At 39.4% G+C, this 20660-nt stretch overlaps 3 protein-coding genes across 3 annotated transcripts; 2 read left to right on the top strand and 1 right to left on the bottom strand.

Annotated features, from left to right (window-relative positions):
- The first annotated feature begins 5503 nt into the window (after positions 1-5503).
- LOC122649119 (sulfate transporter 1.3-like) lies at positions 5504-10359 on the top strand. The gene is made up of 13 exons (XM_043842485.1): positions 5504-5896; positions 5988-6036; positions 6149-6356; positions 6491-6665; positions 6803-6868; positions 6960-7073; positions 7167-7283; positions 7382-7508; positions 7968-8254; positions 8342-8532; positions 9399-9484; positions 9580-9656; positions 10066-10359. Exons 1-13 carry the CDS (start codon positions 5564-5566, stop codon positions 10207-10209), a joined length of 1974 nt encoding a protein of 657 aa, XP_043698420.1. The 5' UTR covers positions 5504-5563; the 3' UTR covers positions 10210-10359.
- Positions 10360-15062: 4703 nt separating this feature from the next.
- LOC122648602 (cyanidin 3-O-galactoside 2''-O-xylosyltransferase FGGT1-like) lies at positions 15063-16172 on the bottom strand. The gene has a single exon (XM_043841816.1). The coding sequence runs from the start codon at positions 16170-16172 to the stop codon at positions 15063-15065; it is 1110 nt and encodes a 369-aa protein (XP_043697751.1).
- A 247-nt stretch (positions 16173-16419) lies between these two features.
- Positions 16420-19504, top strand: LOC122648599 (probable 1-deoxy-D-xylulose-5-phosphate synthase 2, chloroplastic). Its single transcript, XM_043841813.1, has 5 exons — positions 16420-16611; positions 18495-18605; positions 18692-18856; positions 19028-19178; positions 19332-19504. Exons 1-5 carry the CDS (start codon positions 16420-16422, stop codon positions 19502-19504), a joined length of 792 nt encoding a protein of 263 aa, XP_043697748.1.
- The last annotated feature ends 1156 nt before the right edge of the window (positions 19505-20660 follow it).

The following is a 20660-nucleotide window of genomic DNA, read 5'->3' as shown; positions in this document are numbered from 1 at the left end:
CCCTTTAGTCCGGCCATATATAAATTGATAAATTGCATTGAATGGCCATTTTGTTTCAAATTCTCAAAGATAACGCTGTGTTGATCATGGAGATGGGAGTCGATTTGATCTTGACGATGATAGTGTTTCGCAGAGAGGTTGTGGTGAGTATGAGGAAGAAGGGTTTGGGAGTGTTTTAATTGAAAGGGTAAATTAGGTACTTTGCCCACTAAGAATGGTAGAATTATCTTTTGAAAAATATTATATAGCTGACATCACCACTTAACAGTTCTTAAATAACGGTATTAGTTTGGTAAAGCAAAGGGTGGCACTGATATTATGGTAATTAGTGGGTGTGCTTTAAAATATTGGGAAACATTAAGGGGTGGCATTGATAATTTCCCTTAACTTTATAGTCTCATTCTCTTATGTCTCTCCCATCTTCGGCGCTGCAAAGCAAACTCCCGACCTCACTACCCACTCTCCACTGGAGCAACACTGCAATGGCACTGGTCGGAGCCCGAAACCCCTAAAATCCCACCCTCTTCCCCTTTAAACCCAGTCAGAGCAGTCGGAATCCAAAAAACGATGATGATCGAAGAAGGAAACATCACAGGCCAACCATCGATATTCTTTCCTGGATTCTCTTCAACGATTCCTTCATCTCGACGAGATGAATTTCTCTCTCCCGTTTGGCGGCGTCTCCGCCTACGAAGGGGTGTCACTCCTCCTTTTTGTTTGGGAAAGAAAAGAAAAATGAAGAGCGTGTCTGTGCACGGACTGGTGAGGGGGAGTAAACAGAGACCTTGAATGAGACGAGACTTCCATTGAGTTTGATCATGGACGCCATTAAGGATGAGAGAAGTGATTCCCATACTGCGCACCAGTACGATAGACATGGATGTTGTTCTCTTCCAAACTTCAAAATTACCTTGTTCTTTCCGACGACAGATCTTACTCCTATATGACCAGCGGAATTATTGATGTTTGGGGACAGACCCCACCGGTAATCAAATAAGAGAGAGGGAGCAGATAGCTTTGTGATTTGATTTCTTCATGTCTATGTTCGTCTACCCTTATTAATTAGATTAAGATTAACCAGTTGAGAGACTTTGCAAATGGGCATAAGAAAACGAAGAGAGATTGAAATCGAACGAAATTGTCATGGCAAATCCAATTCCAAACTCCAAAAGTATCTTCTCTACTCTGGACCACTTGCAGTATTCACACCATCATCGGTGAGATTCATGCCTTTTTGGTTTTGGGACTTCTTTCCAGAACCTGTCTCTCTTTAGATTCCGTTGATTATTGCAGAGTGGAGAGAGATGAAAAGAGGGGGACGCAGGAAGGAGGCGGAAGCTCGCACAGAGAAAATGGGTTCCAGTGGCGGCCGTCATTGGAAAAGACGATTCAGTTTAGGGTAAAATGAATGAACGGTTAAGATTTGATATAATAAATCTAACGGGTTGACATCTCCACCCCGAACTGTTGGAGAGGATTATTTTCCACATTTTACCCTTTTATGTTCATAAAACTTCTGCGGGAAGAATCATATGCAAAATAGACAACTTTCTATTTTTGTGTAATGTAGGTTTCCCACTAGAGCATGGATACTCTTTTTTTAAGGACCACCATCATTTTTAGAGATTTGGATCTTCTACGGCATGGGGTTGAACGACCATTGTACTTTCCTCTGCTGTGCTCAATTCTTTTTTTTATTTTTATTTACATTTGTGTTTTCTAGTTTTCTTTTTTATGACAATTTTCTTATCAATTAGTTTCATTGGATTAGGGAAAAAAACAACAAAAAAACCCATACATAAAATGTTATCGAATGAATTGAAAAATCAAACTATTTTTGCTATATTTTTTTAACTAATATCATGGTCAATGTTTATTTTATTTATGGGCAAAAGATCAATACTTGTGCCTATCTCTATCCTTTTTTGAAATGACATATTTGCCTTTATTTGATAAGGAGGAGACTAGGAGAGAGAGAATGTTGGTGTAGACCACTCTTCTAGACTAAGAACGATAGGAAAATTAAAAGAAGACTCCAATAGCTTTCAAACATGATACAATGAGGGATGAGGGGGGAGATTTTTTGTCTTAGATGTGGCTTATGCCAAATTGCCAATACTCCCTTGTGTCTATCTTTATCCTCTTATGAAATGACATATTTGCCTTTATTTGATGGAAAAGAGAGAGAGTGCTTGTTGGCGTAGGCCATACTTCTACACAGAAAACATTTGCCCACTTTTTCAGAGCTAATATGATATAATAAAAATTTCTTGTAGGTCTGTTATTCTTCTCCTAAAAAGTGAGTTTAACCAACAATACTACCATATCTGCCTCCAAGGATGAAGCATGAGTAATTAAACATCCCTAAAATCCTAAAACCCAAAACTCATGTTCTAGAGAATTTCTACACATTTAGGATTTTTGTTCTAATTAGACAAACAAAACTGGTTTCTAATATTTCAACGGTGCCTGTTAACTTTTAGACGGAGGTGAGGCAGAAGTTTAATAACATATTCCTCTCTCTCTCCCTGTTCAATGATTACTGGTACGACCATGTACGTACATGACGTGTAAATAATCTTTTGCCACTACAATAAAGGCATAAAAATTTGTAACAAAGGACGAAGAAGAAAGACCTTTTTACTTTTGATGAAAAGAAAAAGCTCTCACACATGTAGACTGTAGAAGGGGGGTTGTCTATTGTAAACATTCCCTTTTGCTTTTTCTCATCTATAAAGGGGAAATATGTCATACTTTTGACTTTCAAATCATATTTTCCAATTGTTGAACATGGAACTTGACTTACAAAGTAAAAAATGGAAATGTAAGAGACTGATATGCAAATTTTTTCTAAAATTAAAAAAAAAAAAAAAAAAAAAATTTAAGAAATTCACAATCCTGAACTAACTTCCCAGCCCAGTTTCTAGATGGGCTCCTAATTCCTGAACACCAACACCAACCCCCCCTCCCCCAAAATAAAAATAAAAAAGGTTCGTAAATCGTGAATTAAATCAGATTCGGCAGTGATCGATTCATCCGATTTCAGCAAATTCTCACCGATATCACTCCGTTTTCAATCGATTTCACTTAATTCAAATCGAAATCAACATTGACCGATTCAATTTTCGATTCCATTTTTTGAAACCTTGTTCAAAATCCTGAACTAACTTCTAATTAAGGCCAGTTTCTAGATGGGTTCCTAATTCCTAGTGCAGGAATTCCTAATCCCCCACTCAAGGAACAAAAGTACCGGCCCCGCTTTCATCGGATAATAAAGCCTCCCTACTTTGGGCCGGCACAGCACTGTACCACACTATATACTATGCCGGCGGCCGACAAAGAAGTCCCCTTCCCTTATCTCACCGGCCAAAATTCCAATTCCAACCACGCAGTCACGACGAACATGGCCGTGATTATGGCCAAGTAAAGAGTCATCTAAACCCAGATACGACCCAGGAAGGAAAGCCAAAAATAGAATCACAACGACCATTGGCAAAGTTTAGAAGCCTAGAAGGCCGTTTTACCTCCTCTTTTTTTTTTGACTTTTCAACACACTTATTAGAGAGTCAATTCTCAAGTCTTAACTACATTATTGGCATGTCCATTAATTTCTCGCACACAAGGCACTGAAGATGATCATCGTTGTTCGAATTTGAATTCATAGGTTTTTTTTTCACTAACCATCGAAAGATTACACCTACACCATCTCTGCAACTTACCAGAATATTCAGGTTTTTCCAAAACTAGAGAGACCAGAGTGTTCTAGGTGTTAAGCATTAGTAATGGCTATTTAGTATGTTACATCATCATCTTCTTCTTCGTTGCGATCTGTTTCTCTTTCCATCTTCCTGGTGTTCAATGCCCATTGGTTTGGAGTCAAGGAAAACAAGTTAAGTGAAACATAAATGTTGTAGATTCATTGAACCTGGACAGATTTTGGGTTTTGTTCGGTGGACTTCTCCTTTTTATTTTTTTTTTTCTTTTCAAGATTGTGTTTCTGTAATCATTCCAGGAAGAGAAGAACCATCGAGAGTGGCCGACAGAAAAGGTGAGACGGTGAATTTAGATCTCTTGATTCTGTTCTTTATGTTCTGTTCTTCTTTATCAGTTATCAGCTTAAAGAGAAAGCGGAAGAAAAAGAACTGTTTCTTAACTTTCTTTGTACTTCTGTTGCTATTGGTGTCTGCCTTTTTCCTGGATTTCCAACTGTGATCCTAGAGTATCGTTGTCAAAGGCATTACCCTTACTTGCCACTATCAGTGGTTTTCATGAAAAGCTCTCATTTTTTCCCCTAGTAGCTCAAACTAGAATTCCCTGGTATTGCTTTTTCTTTTCTCTATTCCCTCTCTTATGTGACATGCAAACATGCAAAGAATATCAAACCCATATGCAGAAAATCTGAATTCTTTTGGTTTAGTAATTTGTTTAATATAAAATTATGTGTTTGATTGAATGAGCCAAGTTGGCCTGAACAGGACTTATGATATTTCGGCTGTGATTTCTTCATCTTGGTTATATTCTAATCTAATCTTCTATTTTAAGGAATTTAGAAGTTGTATTTGAGCTCAAAGTCTAAACAAACCTCAGCAACAATGGTCAATCTTTTTGTCCTCCAAAAAAGTTAAAATGTTCATGCAATGTTTTGATTTTCACAATAATTGAAACTAAACACATATAATGGATGTTGCCCATCTGACTTTGTCTTGTGGTTGAAATTTTGTAATTTGCTTTTGGGTTCTCAAACCCAATCTCTTAACCAAGCTATTCAACTGATGCAACAGAATAATCTCTAACATGAACAAAAAAGTTGTATCAGATCTCACAAGTCAACACCTCGCTAGAGTAATTAACATAGCTACAAATGTATTAATTTCAATATACAAATATCTACTCCTAAGTCACTCACTTGATTTTGTACAATGCGAAAATTCAGCTTAAAATTATAGTTTTAAATTATAATCCATCCATAATTTGGTTGCATGCCTTGTATGTGGCATGTAAGAGATCTAGGATATTATTAATAGCCATTGATGTGGCTTTTCTTCAGTTTGAGAAGTTTGACCTGAAAGGTCAGTTGGAAGTTACTTGGAATATATATATATATAAGCATGTACTTTATACTGGGCTGTTCATGTCTGTAGCATCTAACAAAGTGTCAGCATCTGTTCACTTTGACACTTTGTTTGGATTTGTGACAGTTGTGGAACAATTTCTATCAGTTAAACTCGGGTGCTTTCTTTACTCCTCTTTTTTTTTTTTTTTGGTGATATTTGTAGTTTTGCTTTAGATGTTATTTCAGTTGAAGGAAAAACCTAGGTCCATAGCCTCAAATGGCACTATGGGTTCTTCGACTTTTTAGCTAAAAATGTAATGGCTAACCAAGCCATACTATGCTCCTTGAAGATGATGTCAACCTTCTCATTTAGACTAGTATTTTGTGATATGTTATTTATTGTCACGGCAAAGAAGTTGAATCATTTTCTATCCATGGTTTTCTGGTTTTTTGCTGCTTTACAGGTGAAATATATCAGCAATTGATCTTCATCAATAGCTTCTGTTTCCAATGGCATACCTCTCCGAGGAAGGGTTTGAAAAGAAGGAGGAGATTGCAAGACTGCCATCATCACGCATTCATCCAGATAACTCACCACATGTTCACAAGGTGGGTATGGCCCCAAGGCAGAAATTCTTTGAGGAATTCACAAATATGATGAAGGAAACGTTCTTCTCAGATGACCCTCTACGCGATTTCAAGGATCAATCTCGATCAAGAAAGATCATCCTCGGCCTCCAATCTGTTTTCCCAATTTTACAATGGGGGAGAGACTACAATTTGACTAAATTCAGAGGAGATCTCATTGCTGGACTCACCATTGCAAGCCTTTGTATTCCTCAGGTAAATGAAATGTTCCAAAATGTTTACAAAGATAAGAACCGAACTTCACATCCACATAAAAATGTAACTCTTCTTTAACCTTTTGAAACAGGACATTGGATATTCAAAGCTCGCAAATCTTGCTCCTCAATATGGGCTCTGTAAGTTTCTACATTGTTGGTCAACACCTTACATTGGCTCATATACCTGTTATGGATTTACATGCTCTTATTATTGCTTTTTCTATTTGTTTCTGTTTGTGGATTGTTGCAGACTCCAGCTTTGTTCCACCACTAATTTATGCCGTCATGGGGAGCTCAAGAGATATTGCCATTGGACCAGTTGCTGTGGTGTCTCTCTTGCTGGGAACTATGCTCCAGGATGAGATTGATCCCATTAAAAATGCGGCTGACTATCGTAGGCTGGCATTCACAGCTACTTTTTTTGCTGGAATCACTCAAGCAGCACTTGGGTTTCTCAGGTTATAAATTAGTATTGAGATAAGGGTTTTTTTTTTTTTTGTTTTTTTAAACTCCTTTGATTGCATCTTGTACCTGATGTTTAACAGTTAAAAGTATTAACAAGACTAAAATGATTCTTTTGTTCTGTGTTTAGATTGGGTTTCTTGATTGACTTCCTATCTCATGCTGCAATTGTTGGGTTTATGGGAGGGGCTGCCATTACAATTGCACTTCAACAGCTTAAAGGTTTTCTTGGCATAAAGGACTTCACCAAAAAAAGTGATATTGTTTCAGTTATGTACTCAGTATGGGGCTCAGTACATCATGGGGTAAGCAATCTCTCACTCTTTCATTCTTTAGTGGATTAGCTGGATTAGTGGGTGCAAGCATCTAATTTGACCTTGTGCATTATCGAATTGGTCCATACTTTCAAATCAAAGTGACTAAACTTTACAGCATTTTTCAGTGGAACTGGCAGACAATACTCATAGGGGCATCCTTCTTGGCTTTCCTTCTGTTAGCCAAATACATTGTGAGTCTCAATTCATGTACCTCTATTTACCTGGATTTTATAGGGTTGAAAGTCATTGTGTATAACTCTTACATGGTTTGATGGAAAACAGGGAAAGACGAATAAGAAATTTTTCTGGGTACCGGCAATTGCTCCATTGATCTCTGTCGTCGTATCCACATTTTGTGTGTATATTACCCGTGCAGATAAGAAGGGTGTCCAAATTGTAAGTATCAGGTTCTTTTTTTTTTCTTTTGGAATTTTCAATTCAAAAACAACAAAAATTATTGTAGACTAATATTTCTGGTAATTTATGAAGGTGAAAAATATAGAAAAAGGTATCAATCCATCATCGGTGAATAAAATATATTTCACCGGAAAGTACATGGGGATAGGTATTAAGATCGGTGTTGTGGCCGGATTTATAGCGTTGACGGTAAGCCAACTTTGCTGCCCATCTCTCAGGTTTGTCCAGAAAAATTTCAAGTGATTAGAATTTCCTGCATCTAAAGATAAACCCTATGGACATATCAGGAAGCTATAGCAATTGGGAGAACATTTGCATCCATGAAGGACTATCAAATCGATGGAAACAAAGAAATGGTGGCACTGGGACTGATGAATGTTGTTGGTTCAATGACTTCTTGCTATGTGGCTACAGGTATGAAAAGAATCTAAGAAAGAAAACTCTTGCCATTAAATTGCTCTACCATAAATGCGAGGACCTATTTCCATAATAATAATATATGAATAGATTTAATGGGCAATGTCTGGGATATGGTAGATATCTGGTAAGCAATGTTCTATACATGTCACTTATGGAAAAGGAGTTGGGCCTAGAAGATCCATACTAAAAGTAGACTCAATCAGATTACTGGACTGTAACCATCAATTTATCACAATTCATCAGATGTCAGGAAAGAAAAGGAATGGTACCTAAAAGTCTCCCAGCAGGATGGCTATGATGATCTACAGAGTAGAGAGTCAAAATTTTGCATAGTAGAAATACCATTAGAAAAGCTGGATGTAAAAATATTAGATGGCACACCAGTTTGTAAAAGACTACATGTAGAGTTTCTACTCGTGGACTAATGACTAATGAGCTTTTCTTCGCTTGCAGGTTCTTTCTCTCGCTCGGCTGTGAACTACATGGCCGGCTGCCAAACTGCTGTCTCCAACATTGTGATGTCCTGTGTCGTTTTACTAACCTTAGAACTAATCACACCTCTCTTTAAGTATACCCCAAACGCCATTCTTGCTTCTATAATTATCTCTGCTGTGATTGGCCTCATTGACATTGAGGCAGCTTTGCTCATATGGAAGATCGATAAATTTGACTTTGTTGCTTGCATGGGAGCCTTCATTGGTGTAGTTTTTTTTTCTGTTGAGATTGGACTCTTAATTGCAGTAAGGAATCAATTTCGAAAACTTTCAAACTTTGAGATTATCTGTCTATTTGCATCAACTGAAAGGTGTCTCTGTTAATTATGACAGGTCTCCATATCCTTTGCTAAAATACTCCTACAAGTGACAAGGCCACGGACCACAATACTTGGAAATATCCCCAGAACAAAAGTCTACAGGAATGTCCAACAATATCCAGAGGCAACCAAGGTTCCCGGAATACTGATTGTGAGAGTCGATTCAGCAATATATTTTTCCAACTCCAACTATGTTAGGGAGAGGTAATGATGATCTTTAAAGCCATTCTCCATCTTGATGCACTTTACTCGTCTCTCTGAATTTTCTTACAAATTGCCGCATGTCTTGTTTCAGCTAGTATTTGTAATTTACTGCTTTATGCACTACAAAATAATTATAAAGTAGAGGAGTAATTAGAGACAAGCATCCATGCATCCACTACTATCCTTACTACTTCTGGCTACACATGCAGTGATCCTATAGAAAGGCCAAGACCCAATGTTTTCTAGGCCCTCTCAATGGCTGTTCTTGGAAGGAAAGGTTAATCAGATTGGAAAATCCTGAAGATGTGCTCTATGTACTTTGTATGAGTTTCCTATAGACAATCCAAAATTTAAGAGTCTAAAAAGATAGGATGGTTAGGGATTATCCAATCAACTTTTGCATAGGTAGGGGTGTAAATGGATATTTAAAAATATGTATTTGATTCGTGTTTGTATCCGTCTAGCGGACTCCGTATTCGAAAATCAGTCCCCGGAAACTATGTGAATCCGTTTCAAAGCTAATCAGATGCGGATACGGCTGTTATTTCGATTCAAATTCGATCCGTTTACATCCCTATGCGTAGGCTGATCAGAAGTTAATTAGATGTCTTGCTTCTTTTTTTCGTTTTGGGGGAGGGGGGGAGACTTTTGGTAAGTTAGTTAATTATATATATGTCTTGATGTTATCATCCAGGAGTACACACTTCAGAGTATTACTTCTATCTTCATTACAAAAGGTGGTCCTCCCTAGCTTATTCAAAAGTATCAACCTTGTGCAGTCTTAGTAAATGCTTCTTTATATAGTCCAATTTCCCAGAGAAAACATGAAAGGACAAAGGAGCTCACTCAGACTCCCTTTCTTGCAGGACCTTGCGGTGGCTAATAGATGAGGAGGAACTATTGAAAGCAAATGATCTACCAAGAATCCATTTCTTGGTAATCGAGATGTCACGTAAGCGATCACAACTTGATCTCTTATGCTCTCTCTTTTCTGTTATGAAGCATATGTTGATAACTCATCTTATTACAATGGTGTTTATGTTGCAGCTGTTACCGACATTGACACTAGTGGCATCCATGCCTTGGAAGAGTTGTTCAGGAGTCTCCAGAAGAGAGGTGTTCAAGTAAGCCATACAAATAACCTTCCTATATAAACACCTCATTCAATACCATTAAGTAAAGGATCCTGATACATACATGTTTCAAACCTAAATCTCTTCATCAGGCTCTATTTGTTTGGTGTTTTTGTTTCCCTAAACATTGGTTCGTTTATCATCCAAACATGGATCAAATTGAGAAGAAAAAAAAAAAATTTAAAATGTGTTCTCATAATAAATAGGAAAATAGTAGAAGCTAGCACCATAATCAAAGCTGGAAGTCCTTCAATGAAATTTAACTTCGCATTGAAAAGGGGGAAATTTCTCAATAAAATTTTGGGAGAAATACCAGTAGATGGAACCATAATTTTTAATAATTTGGTTGGTAAAACTGAAATTAGAAAGTACCTGGTTGATCTCACGTTGTTATTATCAGCTTGTCATAGCAAATCCAGGGCCGGTGGTGATAGACAAGCTTCACGCATCAAAATTTACAGAGTTGATCGGCGATAACCGTATCTTCCTCACAGTCGCAGACGCCGTCATGACATGCGCTCCAAAGATGGATGAAGAAGCTTGATGAGAAAATTTTGACCATTGATGCCTACTAACCTCGCCTTCACTCTTCTGTTCAGTTTAGCCAATGCATCTAGAGCTAGTTCTGCAACCAAGAGCATTCGTACAGAATTAAGAGGAGCCATAAAGTGTTTATATGTGAAATGAGTGCGAAAAGGGCTAGTTTTGGGGATCTCTTTTACCTTTGAAAAGATAAAACAGTATAAGGAACTGCTCAGGGAAGAGATCGAAGTTATGGAAGAGCTTCCAGGCCTGTGCCCTCTCTCTCTGTCTGTATGCTTTCTTCCGATTTGCTTCCGAAAAGAAGATGAATCAGTAAATAGTTTTTTTTTTTTGGTAAGATGAATCAGTAAATAGTTTCGTCTTCATCTTTTCACAGATAAGGACTACTTATTTGAAATTATAGGAATCATCAACAGTCAAATTGGAATCAGCAAGGAATCACAGGAAGACCTATATATGGTTCTTGCCGTGTTTGGAATACATTTTGGAATAGATTATGGGAGAAACCAGATCCTTTTCTACTTTCTTGAATGCATGTGTAATCACCGTCTCAGACTCTTTTCTTTCTGACACTCTAGCTTATCTTTTTCTACTCTCTCATAGGAATATAATTGTTCTTAACATATTGTTGTTTTTTTTGCAAAATTCCTACCAAATAAATGTGTTTTTTTTCTTTCCCTCACTGGGTGATGCAGCATCACCCAGTGAAAATCCTTTGTAGCGCACTGATTTGGTGGCGTACTATAGGGCGGTCGAGCTTGAGAGTTTGACATATGGATGATGCTTCATCCAACGGTGCGAGATCAATTGATCAATATTTTTTTCTTCTTTCTTTGTTCTTTAATTCGACGCTATTGAATGTCGTACCAATCCACATGTTAAAATCTCGAGCCTACACTGCAGTGCACCGCTAGATCAATGCAACGCAAAGCATTTTTTTTTCGGGCATGATATAGTTCTTTTCGTTCTTTTTCGACCAAAACGATTTTCCTTTAATATAGAATCTATAATATAGTCATGGCAGAACTACTATGACAGTTGCTGTCGTTGATAAGGATTAGGATCGTCTCGCATCAAATCAAATGTTTAGTAAAATGAGAATATATTTAATGGATGTGTTTAGTGTTTACCCATCATTCATGTGAATTTAGATATATAGAATTTTTAACAAGAATGTTTATTTTAAAATTGCTTTATCAAAGGCATACATATCTATTGAAGGGACATATTTGGATCATTTGATTAGAATTACTATAGATTTAAATCTGACCCTTAAATCATTGATCAGATATTGGATATCAAAATCTGTCCAAAAATGATGTATGATGGACGGTTTTGATTATATTTTTTAAAAATGTGTTTTTATTTAGAGGTGTCTATCAAGATATAAAGTTAGGTCTTTTCAAGATATAAAAAGGCATTGGGAAATTGACATTTTGACTTCAATCTATCATATTTAGAAGGACTTGAACGGTAGATTTTTTTCATAATAAAACAAGAAGAAGACAGCTATTATAATGGATATCAAAGTTGATGTGGTTGATAGATGTCGTTCAATCTATTTCAAAGGCAAGAAATGTTAGTGTGATTGTTCGAACAGGATCGTGGATGCTATGCTCTAGAGTATCCATTGGTCCTTCTCTTGTGTTAATTCTTTGAGCAGATCTTTTTTGAGGGGTCCTCCATTAGTTTGTGGAGTTAGATCTCCTGGATATTCTATTTCTTTTTCTTCTCAATAAAGCATCTTAATTAATAGCTATAATTACCACCCCTTATAATCTCGGAAATATCATCTCTCTCCCTCTCTTTAAGAGTGATCTTCATTTTTCATCTCTCCCTAATATTTTTTGTAAGCCGTTTGTTGTGTTAGAAAATTTCTGAGTTCTATTTTGTTTTAGTAATTGTTTTATGGGAAGCAGTTGTACGGGAGTGTGACCTACGCCAGCACTCCCATGTGTCTATCTCTCTCCTCCTTAAAACAAAGGGGCAAAGTTATTTTTTCATATGCAAGAAAAGAGAGATAAACTCATGAAAAGATCTTTTTCCCTTGATTTATTCAATATTTATTTTGTGTAGACAGATAAGAAGTGTGGTCTAAATTTTTTTATTTTTTTATTTTTGGTACCAAGAAATGTGGTCTAATTAACACTTGCGTGAAGGGCACTGTATCTTAAAGTCAACAATAGGGAAAATTACATTCACTCTCCTAAATTTTGCTCTAATTACACTTCCTCCCTTGTGTTCAACAATTACACGAACCTCCCCTACCCTCCCCTACAATTTATCATGTGTTACAAATAGCCCCAATCCATTAGTATGTCTCCGTTAAGTTGTGACGTTAGTAAGGGCTAATTCATTTAATGCCCAAAATACCCTTACTTTCTTTCTTCTTCATCTTCTTCTTCTTACTCCTCCTTTTCTTGCAACTACGGCCCACTTCTGTTGCCAGTCTCACCTCCCATCTCCGCCCTCTGCAACTCCCCACCCCCGCCACTTATCCATGTCCCTCCCTCACCCCCACCAGCCCCACCTCCCATCCCTGCTACTGCAACTAGGGGTGTTAATTCCAAAGCCGGCCCAACAGACCGGATCGAGCCCGCAGGGCTAAACCCGACATGGCTTGGCATGTTTAGTAATTGTGGGGCTCTAGCCCGTTGAATACCCAATTGGATTGATCGATTCCAACCTGATCTAGCTAGACCCTTTAACATTTTTGAGGTCTTAAATAAATTATATATATTCATATAAAAAATAAATAAATAAATTATATATATATATAACACTATGGAAAAGCAGCCGATACCTTATGTTCCCTTTGGACACCACATAAATTTGAATTTAGCTCGTTTCCAGGGACCCGCGCCCAGGAGGCATCCAACGGTTGAGCTGTGTCGCATATATTTCGATGCATGCCTAGGGATGTATGCGACACAGCCTCAACGGCTGACAATTAGGCCCTGGGCATTCCATGCTGCCTAGAGACGATCCTGATCCCATAAATTTAGGGGAAAAAAAACAAGGGTAATTTACACATACCACCGCTGAGGTTTGATGAAAGGATAATTTTACCCCCCAGTTTTGGAAAATTCTGCAAACCCCCCTGAGGTTTGCAAACGGTAACAAACAAGCCCATTACGTCAGTTTATGACTAACACTTTAAAAAATACGATGTGAATTGTTGAAATTGCCCTTGCAAGAAACCACAAAAAAAAAAACCTGCAACTCATCTTCCCCAAGTCGATTGGGGAAGATGAGTTGTAAGTATCCAAATACTCACAATTTAAAAGAAGAATCGCATAAACCTCTACGACATGAAGATGAAGCTAACCGAAGAAAATTGATAGGACCCAAACCAAATAAACAGCTCCATTGAACGGGACGATCCAATCCAAGGATTTTCTTTACAGAATGTATAAAAAAGAAAGGGGGGAAAAAGGTTCTTATCATTGATGGGACATCTAATAGCATTCTTCTGCTCGTCCTCTCTCTCCTCCTCCTACTCCACTGCAACTGAAGTTGCATACCCAGAAAACCAAAAATCACCCAAACGTATGTTGCAAAATTGTACAATTCGATGCACACTGAAGGTGGACCAGACTTCAGTTTCAGGATCATTCAGAATTCAGTCCAGACCTTCAGTTCGGCTATGCACGATCCTATGGAACACCTCCCTTACCTGGCGCCCAGTGTGGGTGGGGGGGGGGGGGGGGGGGGGGGGGGGGGGGGGGGGGGGGGGGGGGGGGGGGGGGGGGGGGGGGGGGGGTCAAGGTTGCCTTGCGAGAGAAATACTCACAATTTAAAAGAAGAATCGCATAAACCTCTACGACATGAAGATGAAGCTAACGGGAGAAAATTGATAGGACACAAACCGAATAAACAGGGACGATCCAATACAAGGATTTTCTTTACAGAATGTATAAAAAAGAAAGGGGAAAAAGAAGGTTCTAATCGTTGATGGGACATGTAATATCATTCTTCTGCTCGTCCTCTCTCTCCTCCTCCTACTCCACTGCAACTGAGTTGCATACCCAGAAAACCAAAAATCACCCAAACGTATGTTGCAAAATTGTACAATTCGATGCACACTGAAGGTGGACCAGAATTCAGGTTTCCGTTTGGCTATGCACGATCCTATGGAACACCTCCCTTGCCTGGCGCTCCAAAGGATCTAATCCCTCTCTCACTGTATCCAATGCCATACGGGTCCCCACACCCCCATGAATGGTGGGAAATTAGTTCAGCCAGTTAAATGTCATTGGAGAGGATTCAGACTCCAACCGGCCACATGTTTGGAGTCAAAATTAAAAAGGCAAAAGAACAAAAAAAAAAAAACCAGAGAAGTTGAATTGTGAAGACAACAAAGTACAACTCAAAGGATGGATTCCATCAAACCCTTCAAGGGCTATGGTTAGGTAGACGAGATCGAAGATCGGGGGTCCGACGTAAAACCCGCAAGCATATGTTCATCGTTGTCATCTCCATCGTGGTGTTGTTGAGTGTCATCGCAGCCATTTTTGGTGTCACTCTACACAATAATAGCAACAATGATTAGAGGGAGACGACCTCCACCTCTCCATCCTCATCATCATCCCCCATGACGAGAATCGAATGTTTGACTTGTTAGGAGGTAGTCTGATCTTTTATTTTTTCTCTCGAGATACCCTCTAGAGAAAATTTTGTCATTTATTTCAAGACACCTCCATTCATCATGCATAAAACTATTTAAATAATACAATTCAGAGATGGACAACTACTAATAACATCTCTCCAGTACATAAATCCTTAACCCCACATAATACTCTCCCTTGAATAACTGAACTGAATTACACCACCCCATAACCGTAACAGTACTTGTTAAGCATGGTGGCGGGTTTTTGTTATATCTAATAGCTTCTGGACGAAACTGTCGAGATAAGAAGACTCGAGATCTGGCCTTAACAACACCTGCTTCCACCGGGAGTGGTTGCCTCTCAATTCATTACCAACCTTGCTGTTGTCGTCCATCACCAGTTTCACCGCCAGGCACACGTCCTCCTTGGTGAACCATCCATCCTCGTCCCTTCTCTTCACCTCCACGGCCACCTTCAGATCTTCAGTCAACAACCTGGCATTAAAAAACTGGTCGTCCATTTGAGGTAACACCACCACTTGACAATTATTCATTAAGGATTCCCAGGTAGAAGATCCCCCACAGTGTGTTATGAAACACCCCACCGATGGGTGCTCCAATATTAGCGTCTGCTGCACAAAATCCCCATGAACCACCCCTCTTCCTTCCACCCTTTCTTGGAATCCTTGGGGCAATGCTTCTTCCATGGTCGCACACCCAAACGGAGGTTTCAGTGCAGCTAAGAAAGGCAACCCGGTGGATTCAAGACCCAGCACCAGCTCATGTAATTCCTCTTTCTTGAGAGCCCACCCGGTCCCCAATGCGCAATACACCACGGATCCCCTCTCGAACCCTCCAAGCCACTTTACCCAACGCTCTTCTAGCTTGGAAGTGGGTGGATCTGGCAGAGAGGGTCCGGATAGCAAGACCCGCTTACCATGTTGGATCTCCAAGTAGTCGCAGTAGGGACCACCAACCTCCCTGCAAGTCCTCATGGAAATGGCATCACAATCCCTCAGGGAGACCATGAGAATGTCGTGGAATGTCATCCCACCGATGAAGTCTCTAGTCCAGAATTCCATTATTGAGCGAGCTTCAAATACTTGTAGTTGAATAGATGAGGAAGGGAAGCCATCCAAGGGACGCATCACTTCGGTGTAGTGTTGACCCTTGGTTAGAATGCGTTCAGGGACCAAGTTGTGAGCCACTGAAGAAGCCCCGACGATGCAGTGGTGGATGGAGTTGATGCCCAAGCGGCGGGCCAAGGGTGGGATCCAGTGAGCGACGTCGAAGAAGATTAAGTTGGGACGGATTGAGTTAAGAGAAGCTTCAACCTGGTCTTGCATGAGAGACATGGCAACGAATAGTAGAGGACTCATGGAAAAGGGGATATCGGACATGGTTGAGGTCCCAGGTGGGAGGCCAGGGACGTGAGGGACGACGAGAGGTACGAAGGTGATAAGGTGAGGGTGGTGGTTGAGTTGCTTCAATTGGGTTTGGACTTTGGATGGGATCAAGAAGGAGATGGAGTGACCTCGTTGGGCTAGCTTGTTTGCAAAGTGGAGGAAAGAGTTAAAATGGCCGAAGGCAAATAAAGGGAACATGGCTATGCTTAAGGATTCTGTCTTTGTAGTAGTAGTAGTAGTTGTCGTCATCTTCGATTTCGATAACAAGTTCAAAGTGAAGCTAGCTAGTGCACCAACAATGGTGACCTCCTCCTACTACTACTACTACTACTACTACATATTATTGGGTGGGAGGAGTGTTTGTGGAAGGGAAATGGATCAGCTTAACGTAAAGTCCACGTAATCTCAGAGCCAATCATATGTTTATTTTATTTCTATAATACCTCTCCCCCTGACAAAAATGGGAGAAATGTGGTAAGACTCAGAGTTAATACAACGTATATGTCACTCCATTTATGACGAGTTAATCAACACCGACAGCCTCGCAATTATTTTTATTTAATATTTATTAAAATATTTTTATTAGAAAATAATATGAGACGCTGTTACTGAAAACATTCTCCCTATATATTTTTATTTTTGGAAGGAAATATTAAAAAACCGTGAGACCCACATCATCTTTTCCAATTATCTAGATGACATTCACTGTGTAGATCCCACCATATGGATGCAATCTAGATGGTAGGAATTCATTCTCGTAGTTCACGTACGAAAATGTGAACCCAACTCCTTCCTCACCTCCAGAGGAACTGTACTCTCCCTCTCTCCAGTCTCCGTCCCATTGATTCCCTACTCATTCAGTCCACACCCACTTCCCTGTAACCCCGTCCCCACCCTTGATGGCGGCGCCACCCATCTACCCCTCCTCCCTCCTTATGCCAACCCACCGCCCCACCCCTGTTCTTCCTCCCAACGCAGCCCCATTCCCATCCTCAAGACTACCGCCCCCAGGTGAGATATAACCTATTTGTTAATCTATATTGAACTGGAAGCCTTTTGCATTCATGAAGCATGAACTTTGTTAGAGATTAAACAAATCTTTAATAACGATGCGTATCGAGTCTAACCTGTTCTTCCCAACCCAACCTTTTGCACAACCGCCCCCAGCCCCCTTCTCCCCGGTGGGAAATGCATAGTATGACTGGATGGAAGATATACTGTGGGCGGTTCCGGAAGAAACCCTCTCCCCTTGGCAGGCCATGATCCGTATGAAATGGCCAGGGAAGGCTATTCCGTGTCTGAGAAGAGAGTAAGAGACCATTATCAGTGGAACAGCATATGCACTGGAGAATAAAAACTCAAATTAAATGCAAAAGAAAATTAGAAGTTAATCGAATGAGTGTCGGCGGGGGAGAGGGGTTCCGCCGGCAACAGGGGTTGGGTCGGATTACAGGGAAGTGGGTGCGGTCTGAGGAGAGAATGGGATGGAGGTGAGGAAGATGATGTGGGTCCCAAATTTCTTGTATTTTAAAAAAAATAAGTAAATTAAAAAGAGATTGTCGGTGGTTTTGACCGTTTGGTTTTTTTTTTTTTCCTTTCTTGGTAGAAGTTGACCGATTGTTGGTTAACTACCATAAGCGGAAAGCTCCATGTACGAACGAGAGAGATATCTAGGAAAAAAATATAAAAATCTCATTTATCAGAGATTCGGACCAATTGATTGATGGGTCGACTTTCTTTTCACCGTGAATCTGCTTTTCAATCTCCACCCCAAAAAACCAAAAACTCAACAGTGTCTTAAAGACTTTTTGAGTTTGGACTTGTAGTTCCCATTGGGATTTGGGACCTTCATTAAATGAAAACTAAATCAAATTCCTAAAACTTGGTTTATCACTCAAATGGGACTCTGCCACTGTTGTTTGCTTGGGAGGAATATACCTACATGCCACACTAATAGGGATTGAGACATTGGTATCGGATCGTTCAATTTTATCCTTATTTTCTTGTAGGGTTTTTTATAATTATCACCCCAAAATCTTTAATATTTACTATTATCCTTTAAAACAAAACACTAACGGAGGGGAATAATTGTGAGAGTATGCTGTTGTCACGAATTTTTTAAGATCAAAATGTCCTTTTGAGGTGGTAATTGTAAAAAACTCTCACCCCAACACCATCCCTCCTCCTTCTTCTTCTTCTTCTTCCTCCTGCTCACATTAACCGTACGAACCTCCAAGCTTGATCCTTCTGAATTTCTCAATACGCTTGGAGGATCTGAATCACCTGGAAGAACCTGGATGCTTAGAACAGAAACAGAAACAGGCAACACAATTACTTGATACAATCAATTTCCCTGTTCATTTGAAGAATCTTTCAATACGGGTAACTGCGTTTATGATCTTGTGTTTTTAGTTCATGGGGTTTCTCCTCTGTTTCAGGGGTTAATGGAATTTTACCGTTTCTTTCAGGATCTTGAACAGCTCGCTGCAGAGTTTAGAGCTGAAACAGTTTATAATGTTTCAAAGACGGGTGGGCATTTGAGTGCAAGTTTAGGAGTGGTGGAGTTGACTGTTGCACTTCACCATGTTTTTGACACTCCAGACGATAAAATCATTTGGGATGTTGGCCATCAGGTGAAGAACTTTGATTTTCATTTATAATTTCAAAAGTAATGTTTGAAGAAAATAGTTTGATTTCTTCCAATTTTTTACTTTTTGAAAAGAAAAAAAAAATAAGAAAGCTGAAAATTTATTTTGTTTGTGTTTTGAGAACTGGTTGCTGAGCTGTGAGCAATAAATTTTCAGGCGCATGTGCATAAGACTTTGACGGGGAGAAGGTCAAGAATGCATACAATAAGGCAGACATTGGGGCTTGCAGGTTTTCCTAAAAGGGATGAGAGCATTTATGATGCTTTTGGTGCAGGGCATAGCTCCACAAGTGTCTCTGCTGGTCTTGGTACACAATTCTAATTCCCAACTAATTCATATTCTCTCTTAAATTTGAATGGATCATAGATTAGATTCTCATTTCTTAGTTGGATTTTCTAATTTTTGGTCTCTCAAATCTCAACAACTAATCTGGGTCTCTGTAAATTTCTGTATTTGTTAGGAATGGCGGTTGCCAGAGATCTTCTATGGAAGAATAACCATGTTATCTCTGTGATTGGAGATGGAGCCATGACCGCAGGGCAGCGTTCAGGGGTTAAATTTGACCCCGAATCTGGGAAGCAATTCAAGTCCAAGCCCCGCTACACTTTCCTACACTCACTACTTAATTTGTAGACTCCCTAATAAAAGAAGCAGAGGTAGATGACAAGATTGTGGCTGTTCATGCTGCTATGGGTGGTGGAACTGGCCTTAATTTTTTTGAAAAGAAATTTCCAGATCCATGCTTCGATGTTGGGATCGCAGAACAGCATGCTGTAGCATTTGCTGCAGGTCTCGCCCAAAAAAATTGAACATGAGTATGTTCCAAGGTTAATGTGAGCAAGAAGAAGGAGAAGAAGGAGGACGGTAATGGGGTGGGAGTTTTTTACAATTACAATCCCAAAAGGGCATTTTGATCCTAGAAAATCCGTGACAACAGCACATTCTCACGACTAACCCCTTCCGTTACAGTTCTGTAACGGTGGAGGCCATTTAGTTATTAGTATGCAATAAAGGAGGGTATCAGTTGTTTCAAAGTTTTTGAGGAGGTAATAATAAATATGAAAGATTTTGGGATGATAATTGTAAAAAACTCTTTTTTTTTATTAAAAATCAAATTTTTTTTTTACGATTTTACTTTTGATCCGAAACCAATACCAATTCCTTATTCAAGATCGGTCAAGTATTGATATCGATCTCAACTAATACCGATGCGATCCGATATCACTACTGATACTAATAGATAGAATATTATCATCCACATGAGATCACTTTAAAGTCTACACTTTGGCTCCTACTCTATTTTGCAGGGACGAAAATATTATATTCTTCCCAATACTTCTCAAAGGGTTTAGATCTCTATGACAAAGCGATTTTCTTTTCATCATAGGTGAATATAATTGGGTCTGATTATCAGTCCTAGTGGTGTCAAAAAAATCAGGCCATCCTGACCCGACCCTAACCTGCCCTGATCCCAGACAGGGCTGGGCTAGGCCTGAGGATAAGAAAGGGTCGGGTTGGGTTTGACGTTTGCTTGGCCCTGACAGAGCCGGGCCGGGCCGGGCCTGGGTTAAGCCCTTGGGCTAAGCCTGACCCGGCCCCAATTGTTTTTTTATATTTTTCTATTCTTCGGTGTCCTTTCTGTATTATATTTTTTGTTTTTTATTATTCAGTAACCTATTTCATTAAATTAACCATTTGTTTTCTCTACCAAACCCTCGCTGCTCCCTATTATCATCCCCTTCGTTCTCCTTCTATCTCTCACTTTTGATTCTGAGTTGCTCTTAAATGT

Source organism: Telopea speciosissima, chromosome 1 (assembly GCF_018873765.1).
Source record: "Telopea speciosissima isolate NSW1024214 ecotype Mountain lineage chromosome 1, Tspe_v1, whole genome shotgun sequence".
Taxonomy (NCBI): Eukaryota; Viridiplantae; Streptophyta; class Magnoliopsida; order Proteales; family Proteaceae; genus Telopea; species Telopea speciosissima.
The sequence above is the reverse complement of the archived record's forward strand: the minus strand, read 5'-3'. Positions and strand labels throughout refer to the sequence as shown.

Coding starts and splice junctions, on each gene's coding strand:
- LOC122648599 (XM_043841813.1), top strand. CDS start 16,420: ATGGCTATGCTTAAGGATTCTGTCTTTGTAGTAGTAGTAGTAGTTGTC. Junction 18,606..18,691: donor TGAAGAATCTTTCAATACGG/GTAACTGCGTTT, acceptor CGTTTCTTTCAG/GATCTTGAACAGCTCGCTGC. Junction 18,857..19,027: donor TTTGGGATGTTGGCCATCAG/GTGAAGAACTTT, acceptor ATAAATTTTCAG/GCGCATGTGCATAAGACTTT.
- LOC122648602 (XM_043841816.1), bottom strand. CDS start 16,172: ATGTCTCTCATGCAAGACCAGGTTGAAGCTTCTCTTAACTCAATCCGT.
- LOC122649119 (XM_043842485.1), top strand. CDS start 5,564: ATGGCATACCTCTCCGAGGAAGGGTTTGAAAAGAAGGAGGAGATTGCA. Junction 6,666..6,802: donor GGGGCTCAGTACATCATGGG/GTAAGCAATCTC, acceptor AGCATTTTTCAG/TGGAACTGGCAGACAATACT. Junction 7,284..7,381: donor CCGGATTTATAGCGTTGACG/GTAAGCCAACTT, acceptor TGGACATATCAG/GAAGCTATAGCAATTGGGAG.